Below are 25,482 nucleotides of genomic sequence, written 5' to 3' on the forward strand. Positions count from 1 at the left end.
GATATCCTCATCACCATCGGAGCCAGCTCACAAACAGGTGGTAATCAGTTGACAGCTCCGCCCCTCTCTTCACCCGAGTGTCCAGGATATGAAGCCTCAAGTCTAATAACAACCACAAGGTCGATGAAAGAACTGTAGCCTAAAGTGCGTTGGTGCCAAGTGCAAATATGGACACCTTTATGCCCTAACATGGTGTTTATTCTAGACAATCCATAATGAGCACAGAAGTCCAATAACAAACACCGTTCAGGTTCAATTCTGGGGGCTGTTCTTCCCAATCACACCCTTCCAAGTTGCACTGTATTTGCCCATGTGAACGTTGAAGTCTCCCAGTAGAGTGAGGTTGTCCACAGCAGGACCGCTCTCTAGCAGCCCCTCTAGGGACCCCAAGAAGGGTAGGTAAACTGAACTCCTGTTGGGTGCATAGGTGCAATTAACTGTCAGAACCCTGCATCCCCACCTGAAGACGGAGGGAGGCTACCCTCATGTTCACCGAGTTGAACCCCAACATGCAAGTGCTGAGTAGGGGGGCAATCAATATGCCAACACCTGCCCAGCGCCACTCAGAGGGGGCAACTCTTAAGAGTCCAGCCCCATCTCAAGAGACCTGGTTCAAGACCTCACACTGTGCGTTGAGGTGAGTCCGACTACATCTAGTTGGAATCTCTCAGCCTCACGCACCAACTCAGGCTCCTTCCCCACTTGAGAGGTGACATTCCATGTCCATCAAGCCAGCTTCAGTAGCTGAGGATCGGACCACCATGGTCCCCTGCTCCGGCTGCCGCCCAACTCAGACTGCACCTGACCCCCTTGGCCCTCCATATGCGACACCGTAGCGACACTGGGGGAAGAGGGACTCCCCTTTGGGCTGTGCCTGGTCGAGCCCCATGGGTGCAGGCCTGGATGCAGTATATTGTGAACTTCCCCCCCTCTCTAGAGAGGCCTCGGATCAGTGGTGGACATCTTCAAGAGAAGTTCAACTAACACACCAACAACAATTGACTATAACCTCAATGAATGTGAACCTTTAGATGTGCTTTTAGGAAGTGTTTGGTGCAAAGGTAGTAAGTGACTGGTGTCAGTTGAAAGAAGTTATGCGCACTGTTCCCTCTAAGCTGCGCGTTTGCGCACTGCTCCACCACTCTATGCTGCGCACAAAATAAAATCCAAGCTGAACTGTAAATAAAATAAATGTGTTTAATAATTTTCAGTTCAGCTTTGTTGTGCGCACAGAACGCTGGAGCAGTGTGCGATTGCACAAATGCGCGGCCGGTTATGGTGGTTATGCGTAACAGAAAATCCTGAAATGGAGACATAAAGTTTGAGATTTAAATGGCATTTTTCTTAGACCTAGAAATTGGCAAACAAAAATAATCACTTCTCATTTGTGCTGAGACATCACTATGTATTTATTGTAAATTTTCCACCTTGATTTGGAAAAAAATAAAATAATAAAATCCTGTGCCTCTGAAGTTTTTGTCTTAGAATCCAAACATATTCCAGTCAAAGTTATTGGAAAATAAGCTATCATCTGTGTAAAGGTTTAGGCCAAAAGTCGAGCTTTAGTTGTGTTCTTTCATCCACTGCTCTGTCCACTGCACAATCTGCTCCAGGTTATGTTCCAGATCCTCTGGTGTGTTGCTGGGCAGCTGATGGACAATCTCCTTCCTGTAGGCCTCCATGGCCTCCTCGTAGATGGTCTGGAAGATCTCACACTGCACGTTGTCCTGCAGCTTCTTACCTGTGTAGCCCCTATGGCCACAGGGCACAAAGCCATCGTCAGGGAGGTGAACCCAAACTTCTGTAAACTAACTTTACTTAACTTCAGTAGAGACTGCTCCTTTGACAGCAGGCAGGAGAGATGAAGCATAAAAACAAAAACTTTTACCTTGAACAACACCAAGTTATCATGAAAGGCTATAATGAATTCTTGTCTAAATTGAGATGGAAAATGGAAGTTGTGATATTAGATTTGCAAGTGAATGAGCTAAAACTAATAGCTGGCTGACAATGGATGATGTCAAGCATCTTTCTCTTTCTTCAACTGTAACTCAGAGGATTGAACTATATTAAGATAGCAAATTCAACTAAGACCAAAAAAACATGGACTATCACAACTAAATTACAACTTTTTAATGCTAATATATTACCATAAATCACATGGTTTAATTAAACCCACATACTGTAAATGTTATTAGCTGCTTGACCATTCTACACTGGGTGTTTAGACTTCCTGTTGCACTTCTCAATTCCGACCACGAATAAAGGCAGCATCAATAAAGTACACATGCATCTTGACATACAGCTGATAATCAACTGAAACTGAATATCTTAACAACAATAGCATAGAAATTAAAACTTGACATGAATGAAATCCAGGTGTCTTATGCTAAGGTCAATTTTAACATTGAGGTAATCAGCCTGCCCACCCTGAAATCTTGATTCAAAAATATGGTTTATCTTGTTATTTTTAGTAACTTTAACAAACCTGACACAATTTGTTAAACTCACATTAATGTGGATCTGTCATTAGCTGTTCACAGCTATAATACTAAATATTGCCAAATTGGTAAAAATGTATAGTTGGATCCAGAAATATTTGGACAGTGACACAAGTTTTGTTCCTTTATCTGTTTCCGAAAACATATTCAGAATACAATTTTTCTTTGTCTTCTCCTTTTGGCTTTTCCCTTTAGGGATCGCCACAACGAATCAACCTTCTCCATCTAGCCCTATTCTCTGTGTCCTCCTCTCTCACACCAACTACCTTCATATCCTCTCTAACAACATCCATAAATCTTCTCCTTGGTCTTCCTCGAGACCTCTTGCCTGGCAGCTCCAATTCCAGCATCCATCTACCAATATATTCACTATCCCTTCTCTGTACATGACCGAACCATCTCAGTCTGGCTTCTCTGACCTTCTCTCCAAAATATCTAACATGCTGTTCTTCTGAGACTCATTCCTGATCATATCCGTTCTGGTCAATCCCAAAGAGAACCTTAGCATCTTCATCACTGCAACCTCTAGCTCTGCCTCCTGTCTTTTTTGTCATTTGAACTGTCTCTCACCTGGTCCCACCACTGTCTTGTACACCTTTCCTTTCATTCTGGCTGATAGTCTTCTATCGCATAGTATCCCTGACGCTTTTCTCCATTATTATTTGTACATTCAGGATACAATTACAGAATTAATATGGGCTTAAAGTGCAGGCTCTCAGCTGAAATTTGAGAGTATTCAGATCCAAATTGGAGCAAAGCTTTAGGAATTACAGCTCTTTAATACATAGCCACCTTTTTTTCAAGGGACCAAAAGTAATTGGACAATTGACTCAGAAGGCTGCAAAAAAAAAAAATAAAATAAAATAACAAGGCTGCATGGGCTCTTGCCTTGGTCATCAATTAAGCAGTTAAAAGGTCTGGAGTTGATTCCAGGTGTGGCATTTGCTTTGAAAGCGGTTCCTGTGAACCCACAACATGCGGTCAAAGGAGCTCTCAATGGAGGTGAAACAGATCATCCTGAGGCTGAAAAAAAAAGACATCCATCAGAGAGATAGTCGAAAAATTAGGAGTGGCCAAATCAATAGTTTGGTATATTCTGAGAAAAAAAAAAAAAGAGTGCACCAGTGAGCTTGGGAACTCAAAAGGGCCTGAATGTCCATGGAAGACAACGGTGATGGACGATCGCAGAATCCTTTCCATGGTGAAGAAAAACCCCTTCACAACATCCACTCAAGAGAGGAATACTCTCCAGAAATCGGTGTACCAGTATCGAAGTCTACCATCAAGAGAAGACTTAATGAGAATAAATACTAATGATTCACCACAAGGTGCAAGCCATTAATCAGCCTCAAAAATATAAAGGCCAGAATTGACTTTGCCAAAAAGCACAGAAGAAGCAAGCCAAGCCAGTCAACAGCATTCTTTGGACAGATGAGACCCGATCAACCTGTACCAAAATGATGGGAAGAACAAAGTTTGTAGGAGAATTGGGACAGCTCATGATCCAAAGCACACCAAATCTTCAGTAAAACATGGTGGAGGCAGTGTGATGGCATGGGCATACATGACTTCCAAAGGCACTTGGTCACTTGTGTTTATTGATGATGTGACAAAAGACAGAAATAGCCCTTTTGTTTTGTAAAGTTTTGTAAAGCTTAGAATTGGAATATTCTGCAATTGCCGAGTCAATCATCAGATCTCAAGCCAATCGAGCATGCATTTCACTTGCCCAAGGCAACACAAACAAGCAACAACTGAAGACAGCTGCAGTAAAGGCCTGGCAAAGCATCATAAAGGTAAAAGCTCAGCATTTGCTGATGTCTATTGGTTCCAGACTTCAGGCAGTCATTGCCTGCAAAGGATTCTCAACAAAATATTGAAAAGTAACATTTTATCTTGAGTTATGTTTATTTGTACGGCTACTTTTGAGCTCCTGAAATGAGGAGCATTTTTATAAAACTAGCTACAATTTCAACATGTTCAATCATAAATTTTTGTTTGAATTAAAGCTAAAAGTCTGCACTTCAATTCCGTTGTAGTTGTTCCATTTCAAATCCAATTTGGTGGCACACAGAGCCCAAATCATGATGATTGTGTCACTGTCCAAATATTTCTTGACCTAAAAACAAGTAATAGTGTAAAATAGTTTATGTGCCACAAAAACCCTGCTATAATATTTCAAAAATGACAAAAACAGCTGATCTGAAATACTCCCCAAATTGACAGTTTATAGGGACATCACCTGCTCTCGAGACGCGTATACAGCTGGGTGTTGTTGGTGCGGAGAACAAACACAATGTGGAACCAGCGCTCAGGGAATAAGTCGCAGCCATGATAGTCAACAATCACTCCGCCATATTTCATCTTGTCTTCCAGCTCATCCACCACCTTTCAAGGCACAATGTTCCTATAAGGATCAATGTTTCTCTACTGGTGCAAAGTTTGATAAGCACTTGGACATTTGATCGTTTTGTAAACTAAATTATAAAAAAGATTACATCCTATTGTTGAGAAAAAATTAAACAACCTTATAAGTGTTTTATGCTTTTTTTTTTATTTTGTTACATATGGCTGAGTGAATACCAAATAGAAATGTTTTCTGTTGTAGAATGGATAATTCTAATGTTGTTCTACTTCGCAAAGAATAATGCTGTTTTTAAAGATGTGGAGAACTAGCCTAAATATAATTTTCACTCACCCTGTCTTCATCCAATATTGGGCATTGATACTCTTCATCATATCCACTGTAGAGTTCTCCTGTGTAAAGATTTAACATCACAATCTTGTGACGCGTTTCCCAGCATATGCTGTTGGCTGGAAAAATCTAACTCATCATTTTCCCTCTAGGTAATCAAAATATATACAGTCAAAATATTGATAGTTAAAAACTGTATGAATCACCTTCCTGAGCTAAGTCACCAATGTTCACGTAAGTCAGACCTGTCTGCTGAGCCAACTCCTTCCCAAGAGTTGTTTTCCCCACTCCTGGTGTTCCTGTTGAAACCAGATATCTTAGTTTGTCTCAGGTTAAAAAGAGCCCTGAATGGGATTGTTTGTAAGCAAACCATGTACTGCTCTCCAGGCTAACAACTGACAATCAGATTAAGTTTTGAGATGCAGCTGCCTGTGACATGAAACAAGCACTGTGTTCCAGCTGCCTTTTGCCCAATGACAGCTGGGATAGGCTTAAGCATCCCCAGTACACTGACACAGCAGGATAAGCTGTAGATGATGGGAGGCTAGAAGGTGATTTGATGAACAGACCAAGATACGGGGGGGGGGAATCATTATTACCAAAATTAGCAAAATGATCTTTTAGAACATCTTATTGTCATTAATGCATTTAAGATGAGTTTTGTAAACATGTAAACAGACACTTAAGCCTCAATAACATCTCAGATCAACTTTGTGATTTACATAAGCAATAGGATATTGGAGAAATGTATTAGATGATCTATATTTCCATGTCTGATCAAATGCTATACTTGTGACAACAATAAAGCAAAAAAAATAGACCTCGAAGTAAGTCATTTGAAACCCTCTTGCTCCATCGCATCCTTGACTATAGGAGAGGTTGAAGAGAAAATTAACGAATACTTGGATTTTTTTTCCATTAATAGAGCCCTCTTCACATTTCGTCTTAAGGTCTGTGCAATAGATATGAATATTATTTGCATTTCCCTTCGATATACAGCCGATTAGACCACTTCCTAATCAAAACAAAATAAGACTTAACCTATCAAAAAGGAACTAAATCAAGCCAGAAATGACGTAGATTCACTATGATAGATATGGATATAATAAAATAACAATATATGTGAGCTGTTTGTCACCTGTCAACAGGATGTTCGGCTGCTTCCTCATTTTCATCGCTAGCTAGCAGTAACACGTGGGAGGCTAACAGCCACCTGAAATACAAAATAATGTCAATAGTTATGTTTCTGTCTTGTTATTAAGACCCCAAACACTACAATAAATGTCACGCGACAAACCTGAAAAGGTTAGTGTTTAAATTTGAAGACTCTACAGCCAGCGGATAATTGTTACAGCCTCGGCAAGACGTCCACTAAAACAAAAAAAAAAAAAAAAAAAAAAAAAAAAAAACGCTGCCGTAAAGCCGGTAGTCCACGGCAGTTTTACGTCATGCAGTTTTCGATACTTAGTCCACGGAGTTTAAATAATAATCTTTACTTCATAGTCGCAGTCATGTTACCGGTGGGACCTAGTATTTGTATGGTAAATTAACTGAATTACAGAGATTTAAATTAAAACTAACATAAGCACATCTAACGCTCGTTATTTTTAATGGTCGCACGCGGTATGTTTATAAGGTTTATTTACACACCTTAACGACAAAAGTAAACCTTAAAATGGGCTAGCATTATGATAGCATTATCCAAACAATGGAGAACTGTTCATGTGACTTTTTTGTGAGTGATATTGTATCGTGAAAAGTACCTACGTCAAAGCACCGTTCAGGCCGAAGTCAAGTAAAAGCTGATTTTGTGCTGCTGTTGTAGATTGATTAACAGCAACGAGGCCGTTATCTATATCATTGTCTCTGTTAAAACGACTTCCATCTACCCCTCTAAACAGAGGACGCCAGGTAGGATGAAAAAGGTTTCGCCAGGGGATAAAGTTGCTACGAGCAGAGTGAGTACTCAAGGTTTTTTTTTTTTTTTTTTTTTTTTTTTTTATCACGTGACACATTAAGTAACTCAACAGGTCAGTGCAACCGACCGTTACCTTTCTTCAGTTGAGTCCTGTGTAAAATGAACACTGTAATTTGATTGATCAATGACTTTTTTCAAGTCAATAACTTGGCCCATGTTTCATGTCCTCGGCTCCCCTATGCTAAGTGAAAGATCAAAATTTACACATTAATCATTTATTGTTTATTTTATTGTTTTACAGATTCATTTCTTAGAGAAGGGATGAGAAATTCAAGGATGTCCCTCAAATTCAATGTATTCATAAAAAAGTAAAGGTTATCCTGATAAGCAAGTAAATATATAGTAATTAAAAAAAAACAACAACTTTGAAACATGTGTTCCATTACATTTTCCACCTTATTACCTGAATGAAGTATGTCCTTTATAACACTTACAATTTATAACACTAGTCAAATCTTGTTATGGAACCAGACTCGTGAGTATTTTTGTGATTCTTTGTTTTTTTTTCTCCAAAAATTCTGAATAAATTTCCTATCTGAACACTTGAATAATTCGATGTAAATAGCTCTGATTTTATTTCATTTTACCATTTTAGAAAATACCTTGAATTTAGAATTAGGGTATATATCTAACCAAAACTCCCTATTACTTTACTGAGAGCTTATATTCTGTATTGTTACTAATAGGCTTTATCTAAGAAGTATGCAAATAGATTTTGAGCGGGAAGGTCTTTGCAGATGTATAATGACTTCATTTTTTGCTTTGAGTAATATATAACTGTTTTCTATAATAATACAAATGCAGCGGGGGGGGGGGATACCGAGGGGAACCCCCTTTTAGAGCTGCTCCCAAGCCCAGTTAATGAAAAGGGTTGTGTCAGAAAGGGCGCCCAGCATAAAGCGTGTGTCAAAAACCAACTTTGAGGATCAGACCCATGGAAAAAAAAAGGGAAAGTTAAGGATACAAAGAGTATGGTTTGCTGGAGGAGGATAATTTGTCAGGGTGACACCTGAGGAGAGGAGCCAAAAGGAAAAGATTTCTATTTTAATACATTCAACAATATGGTGCGTAAGTGATGCATAAAATTTAATCATTCACATTTATTTAACTGTAAAGTTATTATCTGTAGTGTCTGCAGATGATTGATGTTTCCATTAACAGCCTTTCTTAGATACACCCTCTATTCAAAATGAGAACATATATGTGAAAAGTAACATAGACAAAGCTCTGTTATTAATAATGACTAAAACTACTACAATGATGAACAAAAATCCACAATGACAACTTTAAGAACACTTCTGCAGACGAGAGCTATAAATTACAATGACAACATTGTCACAACAATGTTATAACTGCAACAACAAACAAACAAACTATTGTGATCAAAATCACAAATCCCCGTCAAATATGTCTCCTGTAACATCAGTAGAGACTAATTAAGACTGGAAAAGACCAACTACAATGGCTTACAAGTTCAATACTATATATAATCACACAGTTGTGTGTCTTTTTTGTTTTATGAGGTATGTTACACTCTTTGCCAATAAGCATGTCTTTTTTAAAGCTTAAATCAATAATTTAACATACTACCATGATTATCTTTTGGCAGTGATAACACATGTGTGTCATATTGTCTTGAAGGAATATTTACATGGTCTTCATTGTCACATTTTACATAAAATATTTAAAGATCAAGTGTTATTTTGAAAATAACCCTGGTTACTTTTCACACCCTACATACAACTGGTTTGCACTTTTGATACTTTGGACTTCAGTGTGATTGTTTCTGACTGACACAGCGCTGGGTAGATCCATCATTCTCTGAGCTTCCTGAGGAAAGCGTGTCTCTGGAAGGCTCTAGAAGGAGGAAGGTCGGTCAAGTTTTGTCCTCCAAGACTGAAGCAAAAACGCAGAAGAGGAAGAGGGAGACTGACAGTCCCCACACTCACACAACCAACCAGCCCAAAGAGTTCATCCATAAGGAGTGGGATGAGGCCTGGGTGGACAGACACTTTCCAAGCTCAAAGGTTAGATTGGAAAGATGAAACATATCTGCTGTAGTTTCCCCTTTTCTAAACATCCCTTTGATCACATAAAGTTAGTTGTTTTACTGTAATGAGACTTGCAGAGTATGGACAGTTGTAATACAATGGGACTATATAAAGTGGTGGTGCAATACATTGTAAACAACTGGCATCGCAATATTTTTCATGTAACGTATTTATGATGAGGATCCTATTCTTAACATTTACTTTGCCCTTCTTCTAACAGTTTAACAGTGAACTCATTTACTTCACTTTCATACCTCTCAAACAAAAAAGAAAAAGGTAGCTGTTTTTAAGGCTGGCCTGACATGGGGGGTTTCTGCTTTAGTTATTTATGATTCTTAAAGCACAGACTTCAATCTGACATTAGGGACTAGAGAATTCCTAAATCAGGTGAAAACTGCCAATGTCAGTTAGAATTTTATGGTAGAATTCTTGTGAAAACTGTCAACTTTTGAATGATCTACTGCATAAAGCAGGAAAAAGGCCAAGCATTATATGTGCAACTTAATTTGCTTGCTTTTAGTTGAGAATAGATGCCATTTGTAATACACACACTCGCTACTCTCTGACTAAGTTAGAGACACCCACAAACATAGGCTACTTATTTTGGGCAGCAATAGTTAAACATTACTTAAATACAAGCCTTCAAAAGAAGTGCAGCAAAGCAGTTTTTTTTTCCTGATGGTTTGTCCCAATCCTGTTTCAAGAACATCTTGAGGGAAAGTCATTACATCTGCCATGGTGTCCCACCTGTTACAGCTATGTAATAGCATGAAAGTAGGCTGTTTATTTCAGTTTTCCCGTTCCAATGTACTGAGCATCCATTCAGAAATGACATAACTCATCATTTTACATCATGTCTCCTACTTCACAATTAAATATGTCCAAGTGTTTGTTCTCAGCTTCTATATATCTTTGATATTCAAAATCAGAAATCAATTTTCAGTGATCTTGTTAAAAAATGACATTGCATATTTTAACACTGAAGCTGAATTTTTAAACTGCAACGACAAAAGAAAACATTTTTGACAATAGAAACATTTTCCAGAAGTATTATGGAACAATTGTTGTCAAATCTCATCATTATGTTAAATAGTATGTCGTTATGTGTGCGTGACATAAGGAGCCACATTCACTTTAGAGGAGTGCCCACCTCAAACCCCAGTATTAATAAACTAGAAACTTCCCACAGTCTTTCAAAACTGAAAAACCCTCTCAGATGAGAGGTAAAATGTCTTCAAGGAAGGAAACAAAACACATTTTCAAGGATCGGATTTGATGATAATTCACCGTTAGCTTGATGAACCTTCATAGATGCATTTGCAGAACAATATTTGAAATTTGATTGCTGTCAACTTAGTGATTATTATGTATTTGTTTACAGGCTGAACTAGCAGTCCACAAGAAGAAGGTAGAAGAAGTGGAGAACTGGATGAGAGTTTATGCCAGCACATCAAAGGTAGGCTTTTAATTTTTTTCACTTCACTGAGCAATTTAAGTAGTAATGATTCCAGCATTTGTCTGCTCTGCCTTATGCCACTTCTTTCTCAAAAGAGGATGATCAAATTCCAACCCATGTTTGAGAGCTGAACTTACATCAGATGTAATAGCCTGAACTCTGATGACCCCAAATGTAACTTTTTTTTTCAAATAGGGCAATCAGATTCAATGACAAATTTTCCTCTTTCATTTGAAACATAAATATTACTGATGTCTTTGACTGTCCCTGGAGTGATGTGCCTATGTGTGGTACAACTGACTGTCACTGTGTCTTAATTTTGATTACGGAATCTAAATTTTTCTCAATTAATGTACCAATCATTAACCTGCTTCCTTTCTTTAGCAGGGTGGTATATTGCTGTTAACAGGACCATCAGGCTGTGGAAAGACCACCACAGTCCAGGTTTTGTCTCGGGAGCAGGGCCTTAGGATTCAGGAGTGGACCAACCCCACCTGCCAGGAGTCTTACATCAGCAGCCAGCAAGGTAAGGAAACAACCCTATTTGCCTCACAAAGGCTTTTCTACCAGTCTGTGACCTCACACAGCAAAACAGTACGAAAATAGATAACTCCTCACTAACATTTTGGTGAGGAGGAAAGATAAAAAGAATGAAGCCAGAAGTAAATTAAATTGTTCCAATTCAGTAAACGTCATGCAAGCTTACAAGCTTACATTCTAGTGCTAGAAGACTGAACTCATTTAATCGTTAAGTTCTTCTCTGGACTGTCATGTTACTGTATTTTCACTTCGTGCTTATTGTTTCTGATATAATTTCCAATCATTTAAAACATTATTTTGATACCTTTTGATCTATAAGATATATACTATCAAAGAAATAAACCACCGCATGTTATATGGTAATGTAAATATGACAGTTACTAGCCTCCCACCACTAATATACTTATTTTGGAGAATGATGGTCATTGTTGTTTTATAATGGACAACCAAGAAGCATGTGCCTAAGTAATTAACCAAGATATGGTTTTCTGTCAGAATGTATGATGAAGAGTGTTCTCAGCACCTCCCAGTTGACCCAGTTTCAGGAGTTCATCTTGCGGGCCAACAAATACAGCTGCTTGAAGCTAGTGGGTGACAAAGAGAGTGCAGAGGAAAAGCTCATACTCGTGGAGGTAGGTATATAACATTTGAGTAATGGCTACTTGCTGCACTTGTGTGGCTAAAGTCTATTTACAATGCTGTGGAAATAAAAAAAGAGTATTATACTAAGAATGATATAGGTCTTTCAACACAGTAGAGCTTCAGAAAGGATATGTAACAAAAGAAACCATTTCATATAGTCAGCAGATGCCACCCATGCACTTTTCATCATATCAGAATCAAGTAGCTCTTTTTATTTCAAAAACCTTAACTCTGGGATTAGATGCAATCTAGATTGAGCAACCTGGATTGCATTTCATATAGCCCTTGGGGCAAATATTGATTTCTTTTTTAATTTGTGGGGTTTAGCTTTAGTGTACTTTAGCCACAATGTTTTGAAACTAATTAAACTAATTTAGCCCTGTAAAGCCCAAACCATCAAATAACTGACAAAAAAATCAAATTCTTTGAAACAAGAGCCTTTATTGGTCTTTCTGAACAAACAAAAAACATTTTTTTCAAAAATCACTTTCCGCATATGAGTTTCAATTTGTATCATATTTGATACATCAGGTAACAATGCTCAAAGATTCTTTTTTCTTGATCAAAGAAAAACACAAACAAATCCATCGGATTGGTAATTCCAAACATAAAAAATGCAACTACAATGCAGCAATGACAAAATTCACCAATGGAACTGGCAGGTTGGAAGTCAGGAAGACATTACATTTCAGTTATTTTCACTCATTTAGCAGTTCATAACCTTTTCATTTTGCATGGTGGTAGGCTTGTAAACAGCTTTTGTCCTTGTTCAGACAAAGATGCATTTCTCACAGTACACATGGGCAAAGTGACGTACGCATTGTTTGCATCTCTGTCGGGTTTCCCATGTTGGGAAATCATCAAAGCCATCCTTTCTCGTTTCTTCTCCGGGGGAGGAGTTGTCATTGCTTCTGGAGAAGACAGTGGATTCCACACTTTTTGACCTTTCCTGCTCTTGTGAGGGCTATGCCAACAGACGTCTGAAACCTTCGTACAGATAGGGGTTTCTGCCTGGGCTGCAGTTTCTCCAGGTCTCTTCTGTAGCAGATCCATGCATTGATTACTGACACTGTAACAGCGTGCCACTAAATGCAGACGTACCATCTTCTGGATCTGAAGCTGAACTTGTACAGTGCGATAGCATATCAGGAAGGTCAACAGCTCTCATGAACCTGTTGTATATGTCAACAATGGCTGGTCTGGGAACCATGATGTAGGTTTTGGCTTTCCAATCCCAATGCTTCACATTGCCCAGTGGTTCAATGTTAACAGAAGAAGAGAGTAGATTCACAGCTTTGTTGTCATACCATCTCATAATGGTGTTGTCTTCCTGGTTTACTCTGAAATCCAGAGACCCTCTTCCCTTTGCCTTTAGTTCTTTCTCACCTGTCAGTTCTTCACCCTTTTCATTCAGACTGTGCCTATATAGTAGAGTCCTCTTTGCTTCAAGTGCTCCACCAACGGAACTGATGTAAAGAAGTTGTCAGCAAAAACTGTGATTTTTTTTAAAATTATTATTATTTATTTATTTTTTCCTGCTGGAAGGGTTGAGGTCATTTTCACGAAAGCACCTCCTGTAGCACCATCTTTCTTTGTCGGGATTTTCTCCCCCTTGGCACATGTCAAAGACATAGATATAGCCACCTTGCCCGGCACGTCCCCACAACTTGAACCCCCACTTGTGAGGTTTTCCTGGCATGTAGCACTGTAGATGTGACCCCATGTGTATGTACATACCCAGAACTTGCTTAATTTCTTGGGCACTTTGTCCTCTGCACTTTGTCCTCTGCTCTGCCTTTGTCCTCTTCATCTTCCTTGTCACCAGAGTCATCCTACAAACCACCATCCTATGCTGTCTGGCTACACTCTCACCTACAACTACTTTGCAGTCACTGATCTCTTTCAGGTTACCTCATCTATACAAGATGTAGTCTACTACACACTGCTCACACTGCTCATGTGGAGGGCTCAAAAACTCATGTATCACATATGACACGTTTGGTGTTATAGGGTTTACATCTCTTGTTTAGTCTCCCCAGTGTAGACATCATCACAATCCTTAGTGCAGGTAACAGCATACACCACATTTTCAATCTTATGCCTGGATGTATTGTACTTTGAGTGCACCAGTCCTTGCCATAGAGTGTTGTGGCGTTTGAAATTGATATATGGTGTTTGTTGAATGTGGTGTTTTGGAAAAACTCCGAAGGGTTTTCAACAAACGCCATCTTCTCCTTTTGGCTTTTCCCTTCAGGGTCGCCACAGCGAATCAACCTTCTCCATCTAACCCTATTCTCTGTGTCCTCCTCTACCTTCATATCCTCTTTCAACAAATACCATATAACGGTACATTTCAAACCCCACAACACCTTGAGGCAAAGACTAAACCTCTCTCATTTGCATAACAAGCCATCGTAACCAAGACCCACCTATAACTGGCAGTTATATTTGGAAGCTCCCCACAGGCCATCAGAGCTTAAGAGGCCTCTCGAATGAGGGGTGAAACATCCTCAGGTGAAGAAAATCAAGTTCAGTTGCCTCGACTGATTTTGACAACAATTCACCATGACCTGGATGACTGAGAACCTCCACAAACATTTTTAACATCTGTAGGTTGTTACAATTATCTGACTACCGACACATAATCCACAAGCGTTTATTTGTATCATATGTTACCCTTTCCCCATTTCAATGATTTGCAACTAACGTGATATATCAATCTTAATCAGAAATTGCAGAAAATAGCATAAAACAAAAAGGAGAATAATGATGATTTAGCTGTTTTAGTCTACTTCTACATGGGTTTTTAAAATTGACCAAAGTTTTATCCTGCATTCATTTTCTTTCTGCACCATTAAAAAACTGCACTGTTTAGATACTATTCACAAAAAAGTTTTCCTGTTTTTCTCCCAGGATTTCCCAAACCAGATCTACAGGCAACCAAGCAGACTGCATGATATCCTGAGGTGAGACCTTGTTTGAAAAAAGAAGTATTAAACCTTTGTGTAAAGTAAATGAAGAATTGTGACCCGCCCCATTATCCGTGGATCAACTCCTGAATTCAGTCTTCGTAATTGTGGGGGAAAAAGAATATATGAGCAATTATATCTGCTTTTGCTATCTCACAATTTTGGGAAAGGGATATGGGGAATGTCATAAAGAGCACATAAAGAGGCTCATGGGGAATGTCATAAAGAGCACATAAAGAGGCTCTCACGTTACTTTTATATGATTCCAAAGTTATAGCCAAACCTTTAGCAATGTCCGATTTTGGATCTAAACTAATTGTTTAAGATTATTGCTTGGGTACTTAGTTTTAGCCTTGATTATTTAGCCTTTTGGTGCATTTTTCTTATTTTGCCATTCATCAGATATATTTTGATACTCATTCTTCTGTTGTCTTGTGTACAACTTTGCAATTATTTTCACGAGTACTTAGATAAAAAATATAGATAGAAACATATATTTTCAGACTTTGAGATGATTTCATGCTGTGTCTTCTAGGTGCTTTGTAAAGACCAGTCGATGTCCTTTGGTGTTCATATTGTCTGACAGTGGGGATTGCAGTTCCCGGTCCCTTTTTCCAAGAGAAGTCCTGGAGGAGGTGGCCATAAGCAGCATCAGGTTACAGTTAAAGAATTCAGCTCCAGAGGGCACTTGCAGGCACTTCTTCTCTGTGGGGTTATTAGCCAAATGTGATCATATTCTTATAGATGTGTTAACATAAATATTATCTTGGCCACTTGGAAGAAGATTCTTGTACTGAGGTTACTTTTCAGATTTTGACATCAAGAATAAATTCTGGTGAGCCCGTGGTCCTTAGAAGTGCAAGAACTATGCAACGATTATGTACAAAGACAAAAGGGTTATTTAAATTTTTGTTATTCAGTAATATTTTCCCATAATATTTTGATTTGCTGGAGAATAAGTGAATGACATAGAACAATGCTTTACTTTTGAAAAAGTTCTGATTAAAGAATCAACAATAGAGTTTTTTAGAATAGAATATTCCTTTTATCATCTCTGTGGGGAAATTTCAACCAGTCATTACAGAAATTGGACAGAGCAAGAAAAGTTATCAAAAACAGAAAACACTAAGAATAAACAGTAAACAGTGTTACCGAAATATAAGCAGGTAGGGCTTGTATTAACAAGTTGCACCTAAACAGTATGACAATATATAAACAGTAAGGACATGTACGAATAGCAGGGGGCAGGAAGGATATGGGGAATCTCCTTCACACACTTGGGGTGAAGGAGTGTTGCTGAAGGAGCTGCTCAGTGCTGTCATGATGTTCTGTAGTTGTACTATAGTTCAAGGACGTTTTATATCTTGTCACAGTTGTGGCTAAAAAGTTGCTGGCCAAGATCTCACAGGTGTTTTTCTTCAGGCTGATGAATTGGTGCCTGCTAAGTTTGACCTCAGACGCAAGGGTTAGACAATCAGAAGACAAATAAGGCTTTCATCCCACACATTATGAGCAACACAGCTTATGAACTCTTAACTTTCTTTAAGGTTTTAGCTTGGACATAATAGGATGCATTTCATATATTTGCGGCAAATGTGCTTATTATATACCAACATAAGAACAACTAAGAGAGAGGAGTTGTGACAGTTTCTTAACCTTTTGGAAAATTCTGTATTTTCCCTTCTGTTTTCAGTTTTAACCCGGTTGCTCCAACAACCATGATGAAGGTCCTCAATCGCATTTCAACTCTTGAGTCAGGAAAGGTGAGAAAAAGCAGAAAAAATCAGAATGTGATTGCAATTGCAACATTTTTCTGTTCATATATACTTTGTATACATATATTACATAACATATCCTCACATAATGCTAAGCAGAGTGGAGGCAGGATTTGCATCCCAGACCAGGCAGTCTTAGAGATGCTGTGCTCAGGAAGCTCTGGAGATATTCGTAGTGCAATCAACAGCCTGCAGTTTTATTCTCTCCCAGGTGATGAAAAAATGTGCAGTGTTTTAGACTTGCCAGCAAGACCATTTCTTTCAACTCAATTGCCCCTTGCTTTACAGGCACATCATTATACAAGGGAATGTTGAGGAAGGACCAGCAAATGACTTTGCACAGCAAAGCTTCTTTCAGTTCCAGCCTGAGGAAAAAGAAGTTCAAGCAGACAAAGGAAACAGAAGAGGAGCAGGCCATTGGAGGGAAAGATGCCTGTCTGTTCCTGTTCAGAGCACTGGGAAAAATCCTTCACTGCAAACGTGAGACAAGCAGGTTAAATATGTCATTTAAAAGGGATGTGATGCTCAAATAAAAAATATTTATTAATTAATGTCCAACCCCATACATTCAGGTGCACTATTTGCTACCTTCTGCTCATGGTTCATCCATGATGGGTTAAATGGAGCTTAACTAGAAAAAGGAAAATTTGTGATGATGATTCTGCAGTATGAGTGCATCATGAAAAAACAACAACCGTGTTGTAAAAGGAATATTTGTGATGATGATTCCGCAGTATGAGTGCATCATGAAGTCAGCTCAGTGATTAAAAAACAACAACCTTGTTGTCACCTGATTTTAGAGTGGTTTTGTTTTTCATCAATAGGAGGAAATCCTGAAGGTTCTCTAAATTACTCCAGTTCTGCTCTACCACCTGATCTCTCTCACCACCACAGAGAAGCATTACTGGTAGACCCTGAGGTATAAGCACACAGGTTTAACTTTAGCTGCTAAAAATTAACATTTGTTAAGTCTTAAAAAATATTTTTCTGTATTTTTGCCTCCAGTTGGTGGTTGAACGGTCAAACGTGTCTGGGGAATTCTTTAACCTGTACCTCCATCAGAACTACTTGGACTTCTTCTCAGAGATGGAGGATGTGGACATAGCCAGCGAGTATCTGTCTGATGCTGACATCCTCACAGCAGACTGGACGGTCAGTCTATGCTTTTGTTTTTTCTGTAGAGCAACGTTGTTTATTGACTTTCTCCTTGTCTAGAGGGACAAAAGTAACTATGAATTCTGTCATTTAACTTCAATTATGTGTGGGTCAAATTGGATGAATTTTGCTAGAAAAAGAATCAGCGAGCAGGCAGAAGGGAACAACTGTGAGCAGAAAATTTAGGGAGTATAACATTAATGCATGTCTGTTTTTACCAGATTTTGCATCCCCCCACTGTTAAGTCAATTTCATGTGCAGGACAAATCAGCCAGGACTTTACACCTTTTTCATTGTTTGAAGTTGGAGCAATCTTTTACGTTTGTTGCACATTTACTATGTGGCCTATACAGAAGCAGCGACTTAATAGCAGCAGATGTGTTTCTTCTGGGCATGACAGGGGTTTGAATGTATGAAAAGAGCTTTTGTTCATCTGTTTGTTCTCAAAATTAATCAGTGCCAAACTCAAGGCGCTAGAATCAAGGATGCTTTTTGACAAGCAAACAGCTTTGTTATTGAAAAGTTAAATGTAGAGGTTTGTGTTTATTCATACACATTTTTAGTCCTTTCCAAGAAGAGGTTGGAACTAATGAATAGAGTACATAATTTGGGTTTATCGACAATAGAAAATTTGTGAGATGAGCTGAGACACAATCGCCAAATCACACATTAATGTTCTTAAAAGCTGTTTTTATTAGGGAATGCTGGTGAAATATTGATACTGCATTCATGCATTCATTTTCATTGTCCGTTCTGTTTCACTTTCTGTATTTTTTTCTGTTTGCATGTCAATATATGTGTGCTTTATTTTGAGTATTCTGATTTAAATCGCAGGTTGAGTAATAAAGATATAATTTATGTGGATAGATTAGCCTATTGCTTGAATTATTAACCTGAATGCAGACTAGGTTTGAAAGACTCGAAAGGTCTCTGTAGTGTTGAAAAACCACCACTTTTATCAGTAGCAAGTAATTGTCACCCAATTGCAATGAAAATCAAAAAAAAGTTCCCCCTCTTTAAAGACGTAAACAGTTAAATGCGCTAGACATATCTGGGTTTGCCAGTTTCCAGAACTTTGTTATGCAAGGAAAACTTTCAGATTTGATTTAATTTACTATCCAGTTAAGCATGCTTCTGCTCGCCTTGTTGGTTTTTATTCCATTTGAGTAACCTTGCATGCTCTTATCAGAATCGCAGTATCATGAGAGATTATGGGTCTTCAGTGGCCACCAGAGGACTCCTTTACTCCAACTCCCAACAGGTTGCCGTGGGCTTCAGACCTCTGCACAAACCCAGCTGGCTGCTGGTCAAAAAGAAGGTATAGACACAAATTATCCTCATGTAGTTTTAATTTTAATTTTTGCTCTGTTATTACTTCATTTACAAGTTTTTACATTATTTTTTGATTTTCAAATCAATGTTTTTTCCTGAATATTTATTGTATTTTAAGATAGCTTTTCAACCATTTTACTTCTTTTTTTATAGAATAACATCTTGTCTTCTAAATGGAAGTTTGTCCTGCAGTAATCCATTTCTTTTACAGCATGTCAATATGCTTAAACCTTCAACTGACACCTGAAGTTCTAATTTCATTTCACTCTTTCTGTCACTCTCCTCTACCAAATTCCTCATGTTAGAGATGATTTATTATGATATCATGATTCTTCTTCTTTTCCTTTCTGCTTTTCCCTTCAGAGTTCGCCACAGCGAATCAACCTTCTCCATCAACCCCTATTTCCTGTGTCCTCCTGTCTCACCCCAACTAACTTCATATCCTCTCTCACTATGTCCACAAATCCTCTCTTTGGTCTTCCTTGAGACCTCCTGCCTGGCAGCTCCAATTCCAGCATCCATCTACCAATATTTTCACTATTTCGTTCATGTACTGTCTGTATATGACTGAAACATCTCAGTCTGGCTTCTCTGACCTTCTCTCCAAAACATCTGAAATGTGCTGTCCTTCTGATCGACTCATTCCTGGTCCCATCCATCCTCATCACTTCCAAAGAAATAATCATGATATCATGATTATTTAGTGTAAAATACACACCATCCGTCATGCAAGGTTTATAATTTTCTTTGTTTGCGATTTTAGTTAATTAGGCTTCTAGAAATCTTTGTTCTGTCAAGATCTTCTAAGCATATGATTATTGTCATGCTACATGGTTCATCAAACACGATGCAAAACTTGTGTTCCGATTTTGGATATCATGTGTCTTTCTTTCACATCAGTACCAAGCAAACTGTCTGGCTGCTCAGAACCTCTTCAGGAGCTCCTGTCTGCCACCGGTCAATCTACAGACTGAGTTGCTTCCATACCTGGCCAAACTCACCAATCCCCTGAGAAACCAAGGTAACACATACATCAGTGAGTTTCCTAGTAACCTGAGCTGACAGAACAGAGGGTTTTAATGAGACGAGTTAGAGCACCTAGTTTTCTGTAGGGCAGCTCAGTTCTCATCTCTATGTTTTTTCGAATATATAGTTGATGAATACAGTGGCTTTCAATCTATACAACTTTTATCACCTATTTACGCACTGATTTTTGTTACCAAGCTGCCAAAAGAAGCAGTATTCAATAAATGTATATGGTGTTACAAAGTGCTATAAATTTGGATCAATTTTTTTCACCTTTCAGGAACATTTTTGAATGCATAAAGATTGAAAATGGGCAGCACTGCACTTCTGCCTCGCACCAAGAAGGTCCAGTGTTCAAGTCTACACGAAAATGCACAGAAATGTGAATAGTTGTATCTCTGCAATCGACTGGCAACTGGTCCAGGGTGTACCCCGCCTCTTGTCCAATGACAAGATATGTTAATATTGCCAGGTAGAAATGGTTAAGTAGGGATTCTCATAAAATTTGAAGTAACTTCGATATGAACCAGAACATATTCAAATACAAAGCTCCTAAGACATGAATTTGTAGTGGTGCACTTAATGGTGACCGGAGGTTTGTATCATTTATGAGGCTCTTAACAGTAAGATCTCTCATATTTTTTGTTTTTTCAGCTCAGATTGCTTTTATCCAAGATGTGGGTCACATGTCACAAAAGAGGGTCCCTGGCAGGTAGGATACATATATATATACATATATACATATAAATGCATATTTTACATATTTTTCCTTACATAAAGCGATGTGTGTGTGTGTGGGCGCGCGCATGCGTGTGCGTGCATGTGTGCGTGCATGTGTGTGGCTTGCGTGCACGTGCATGTGTGAGTGTTGTCTCTGTCCAGCATGGATAACACAGTTGACCAACCCAAAAGCTAAAACTGTTAATATGGTCGGAATGAGTCACTTTCAAGACTGGCCACTGAGTTACTTAAATCTCCACGAGCAGCTGCATTATCAAGGGACACTTGAATTCCTTGAATTTTTCCCTTTGGGTTCCACACATGCTGCTTTATTCATTGACTGTATAAAACCACGCAGACCTTGTAAGTCTGAAAAGCGAGGTCTTAAAATGCATTATTTCTAATGGTTATTAAATCCAAAGGTTGGAAAAATTGCAGTTAGTACAGATAGTATTTTGTTTTTTCATGTTACTCTTAGTTTGACAAATAATGGGATTTGACATTTCTGTTTTGTCATTTTTTTCTCTGTAACCCATGTTAACAACAAAAATGACTACCACATTTTTTAAGCAATTAAGTAGTTAAAACGATTAAGTAGCTGAATGGTTAAGTGGAAGTAGAATACAGTGTTTCGTACTCTCTTGGACTAATGTATTAATTTTCGCTAAGGCAGTCAACAAATCTCCTATATGCCATATATACACTATAAAAATAAAAAGATACTTGTTTTTTCTCTGAAACAGATGAAGTCAGTGATTTTAAGAATAATTTAATCACCAAAGAGGTCCTTATAGTTACATTCTGGATATACACCAATCAACCATGACATTATGACAACCTACATAACATTGTGTAAATCCCCCTGTGAAGGCCTGGACTCGAGAAGAACCCTGAGGGTGTTTCCCCAAACCACTCCTGAGCATTTTTTCAGTTTGGCTGGAACTTGTGTGCAAGCAGGTTGGAATGGGTGCAGAAAAGTGTCAGGGCAGTGTGTGATACAAGAGTATCAGCAAGAATTCAAGGAAAGTCTTATAAACACTTCCTATACTCTTAGAGTAAAAGAGGAGTAGCGATCGCATGTCCTGAACATTGTGAAATGGACAGGGCAAGATGCTGGATGCATGCTATGCGCAGGAGATGCAGAGAATAATGCTATGGTCACTGAGACAAACAGAGCACAGGATACAGGACACCGTGCTCTGGATGGTTGCCACCCTAGAACATGCTTATCATAAATATAATTGAAGTAATAAATATATATAAAAAATAAAAAATATTGAAGTGACCCTGCAGTTATTATCTTAGTTCTGTGATTTCCTACCGTCTGTGAATGTGTTTGGATGAGAGAGCTAGGATGCAGGCTGTGTGTGAGTGCGAGAGGAGCAGAGGTTGATTTGAGCTGCTGTTGACTTGGGTTTTTTGGCATAATGGTTCTAGTAAAAGATGTGCGGTTGGCAATACAATACATTTTTACCACAAAAACCTGTTGTTTAGGGAAAAACCTCCAATATAAAATTGACTGGTTGATTGCAATAGACGTACCGGGAACCTCTGTTGTAGGGATAGTAAATTTATGGATAGAAGGATGCTAAGGTTGGAAGTAGAAGGCAATAGGCCAAGAGAAAGACCAAGAGGAGATTTATGGATTTAGTGAAAGAGGACATGAGGTTTGTTTGTGTGAGTAGGGAGAGGGTTTGCAGAGCACAGCGCATGAAGGCAGGGGATTTGCTGTGCCAAAAAGGTAAGGAAAACAGATGTGTCATAGGTACATTATCAGGGCGGCCCTCTTATCCCACATACATCAATAAGCCTTGTCTATCCATGACTCTTTCACCAGTTTTCCTTCCCTGAACCGTTTTAATAGTGACTAAACAAGCAAACCTGGAACAACCTACACTCGTTGCTGTTTTGGAAGATATCCCAACATTTTCGCCATCGTAATTAGACTCACATTTTTTCCCACCTGATACACACCACCCTCTGAGAGTTGCCACTGCACTGTAACCAGATAATGTTATTTACCTTAACTCGTCCATGGTCAGAATATCATGACTGAGGAACATATAGGTGCTCGCCAGTCAGAAACTTAGACTTGTCTTTGAAACTCATTAAAATGTTCTCCTTTGCTTTATACAGATTAAAACTGGAGGCTCTCACAGAAAAGGAACAGGGGCAGGTGGTCGTGGACAGTGATGAGGATGAGAAAGATAATCAAGAGGATCTAGAGGGATCTGAGGAAGGTCTGCCAGCAAGTCAATCCCAACCCACCGCAACCCAAATCCTCATGCAGGAGCAGGACATGTTGATAGAGGAATACGACAGTGACTAACACACTGCAGTACTGTTAGGCCAGAGTGTTTTTTCTGACTAAGTTGGTCATCTGAGCACAGCAAGATAAAGGCCATGCCAACTTAAACTGATAAACACTGACATTGACATTTACACTGACATTTAAGAGAACTGGATACTGTATCAATCAATGGAACTCAATTTAGTCCTTTAAAAAAGTACTTGTTGACAAATTGAGCTAAAAAGTGTTTTCAGGTATAGTTTTGCTCACCGAATGCACATTTTGTAAGTATTGTTCTTTCCGGCTCTTGTTTACCCCTGCCCATTCATCTTACAGTAAAATATATTTTGGAAATATCTTATTTTCTGCGGGCAGAAAGATATGGTTGATCAATATCTTTATTGTTCACTGATATCGTACTTACAGATAAAGGCTAGGAAGTAGCCTCCAACTATCAGAAAGACCACCACAGCTATCCAAATATGCAGCCATTATGCTTTGCACGCAGCTCTGCAGAACTTAATTTACCCATGCAAAACATTTGCACCAAATCCTCTGTGTTGCATATTTACATGAACATTTCCTGCATTCTCCCAATCCACATTTTTTACATGGCACTTCTTTAAAGCACCAATTTGTCATTCACACAGTGCATAGAGCAAAAAGAGAGGAGATATCTGCCTGGTTAAGCTTCGTTTAAATCCTTTCAAATTTGCATCTCTTCTAGGCTTTCCATGGAACTAAATTGACAATACGATGAGTCATCCTGTGATTATGATGCTTGAAAACCTTTTATACATGTTTTTTCACAGATGCTCTTTCTCTAATGTGAGTCGGTAGTAAAAACTCTGCAGTCCTATGCATTGGATGTGCTGTTTGTGATGCAGTTTGTGTATCAAAGACTGATTTTACCTCATTTTGGGGGGAATGAAAAGGTGATTTTGATGTCATTTGTCATCATGCAACTCTTTCAGATGGTCATGACAGGGATGCTATCATTATCACACTATCTTTATTATTTAATTAATGTCAATGGCACTGGTATTTAGTAATTTTGTTCTTTCACAATAGCTTAAAAATAAACAGCCACAGTTTGACACTTAATGTATTATTTGTCAGCATTGGTCTTTGGTCAAAGACCTTACAAGGTGTTGAATGATTGTCACGATCATGGTTTGCTTGTGGCTGCTCTACTTACACCTCATCATCTCCTGAACTCAGGACAAATTGTACTGCCTCTACAGAGTGGTATGACAGAAGCCCTGGTCATTTTTTTTCCCTCCCAACACACAGGCATCAACAGTCAGAATTTGTTTAGCAGGTTCTAGTTTTAATATTTAATGTGAAAATACTGTGCTGCACCTTAAACCAGACCTCTGGTTTAATGGGAAACCTAGCCAGTCACTACTTCATACAATTTCTACCTTTCTTGACATTCAAAATACTTTCTTGGGTCAAAGTTAAGCCCCCAGGTTCCAAATGTCTGGAATTGCAAATTAAGGTTTGGCACTTTTTTTTTCATAACCACAAGACTAGTCTAGCTTCAATTGTGTCTCTTTTATGCACTGTTATAGTTTTGCTGTTGTTTTTTTTAAATCCCAAACCACTTTAATTATTAATAACAGAAAAATCACCCGAGCATATAATGAATATCAGTCCCCTGTCACCTGTACTTGGGCCTCATCGCATGGCAAATTTGGGGGAAATTTGTGATTAATCCCAGTGGAAATACTCAAAGGTGGGTGCCACTTACCGCTGAAGTAAGTAGTTGTGAAAAACCCACTCGCCTTTTAGCTGAACAAAATAAATGGTAGTATGAAGGTACTTGTTTGCGTTCCACCAAAACATGTATTTCAATTACAGAAAATACTACTATGTTCTTTGCTGTGATTCCCCAAAATATGAAAAATCCTGTGAAATTGCAAGAGGTTGTGTAACTTTCAAGGCAAATCCCGCTGGAAACTATGTGCTTAGCAATTTGCTGGTAACAGGAAAGTCACACAACTCCTCAGGAGATTGAGGTTTCGCTTTATAAAAGAAAGAAAACTGTAAGAAATCTATTGCCAAGGCACTTCTTGGAAAAACAAAGGCAACAAGCAAACTACTTCAAATAAATATGGTTTGAGCTTAATTTACAAAGCAAGATTTCTTTGAGTCCAGCAGTTTTGTAAGGAAAGTAGTTGTAGTATTGAACTTCCAAAGTCTTAATGTTTTCAAAGCATTATGTAAATGAATAAGCCAGGACATGCTAATAAGATTGCCAGGGAATGTTGAACGTAATTTTGAGAGTGGCAGGCAATTGGTGCCATTGACCAACACAATTTGTTCTAAGCTAAATATTGGTAAGTTGAT

The 25,482-nt window shown here is 38.6% G+C and overlaps 2 protein-coding genes across 7 annotated transcripts; one reads left to right on the plus strand and one right to left on the minus strand.

Annotated features, from left to right (window-relative positions):
- Positions 1-1,384: 1,384 nt before the first annotated feature.
- ak6 (adenylate kinase 6) lies at positions 1,385-7,101 on the minus strand. 3 transcript variants are annotated; one of them, XM_086169131.1, is made up of 6 exons: positions 6,964-7,101; positions 6,335-6,409; positions 5,403-5,495; positions 5,200-5,258; positions 4,744-4,889; positions 1,385-1,752 (listed from the first exon to the last, which is right to left on the minus strand). In XM_086169131.1, exons 2-6 carry the CDS (start codon positions 6,369-6,371, stop codon positions 1,563-1,565), a joined length of 525 nt encoding a protein of 174 aa, XP_086025257.1. In that variant the 5' UTR covers positions 6,372-6,409; positions 6,964-7,101; the 3' UTR covers positions 1,385-1,562. The 3 variants fall into 3 exon arrangements, with proteins under 3 accessions (XP_086025257.1, XP_086025258.1, XP_086025256.1); XM_086169132.1 differs by lacking the exon at positions 6,964-7,101 and adding an exon at positions 6,494-6,615 and having other exon boundaries at positions 5,442-5,495; XM_086169130.1 differs by lacking the exon at positions 6,964-7,101 and adding an exon at positions 6,494-6,615.
- Positions 7,053-24,414, plus strand: rad17 (RAD17 checkpoint clamp loader component). Of its 4 annotated transcripts, none has more exons than XM_086169125.1 (16): positions 7,053-7,154; positions 8,974-9,201; positions 10,607-10,681; positions 11,066-11,207; positions 11,717-11,853; positions 14,777-14,829; positions 15,368-15,487; positions 16,526-16,595; positions 16,707-16,818; positions 16,896-17,087; positions 17,432-17,526; positions 17,613-17,759; positions 18,952-19,080; positions 19,995-20,115; positions 20,775-20,832; positions 22,977-24,414. In XM_086169125.1, the coding sequence occupies exons 1-16, from the start codon at positions 7,113-7,115 to the stop codon at positions 23,167-23,169; spliced, it is 1,914 nt and encodes a 637-aa protein (XP_086025251.1). In that variant the 5' UTR covers positions 7,053-7,112; the 3' UTR covers positions 23,170-24,414. The 4 variants fall into 4 exon arrangements, with proteins under 4 accessions (XP_086025251.1, XP_086025253.1, XP_086025255.1 ...); XM_086169127.1 differs by having other exon boundaries at positions 11,069-11,207; XM_086169129.1 differs by lacking the exon at positions 15,368-15,487 and having other exon boundaries at positions 11,069-11,207; positions 22,977-23,732.
- The last annotated feature ends 1,068 nt before the right edge of the window (positions 24,415-25,482 follow it).

The sequence above is a fragment of the Fistularia commersonii genome, chromosome 22 (assembly GCF_037954325.1).
Source record: "Fistularia commersonii isolate RoL2024-O1a breed Wild chromosome 22, RoL_Fcom_v1.0, whole genome shotgun sequence".
NCBI lineage: Eukaryota > Metazoa > Chordata > Actinopteri > Syngnathiformes > Fistulariidae > Fistularia > Fistularia commersonii.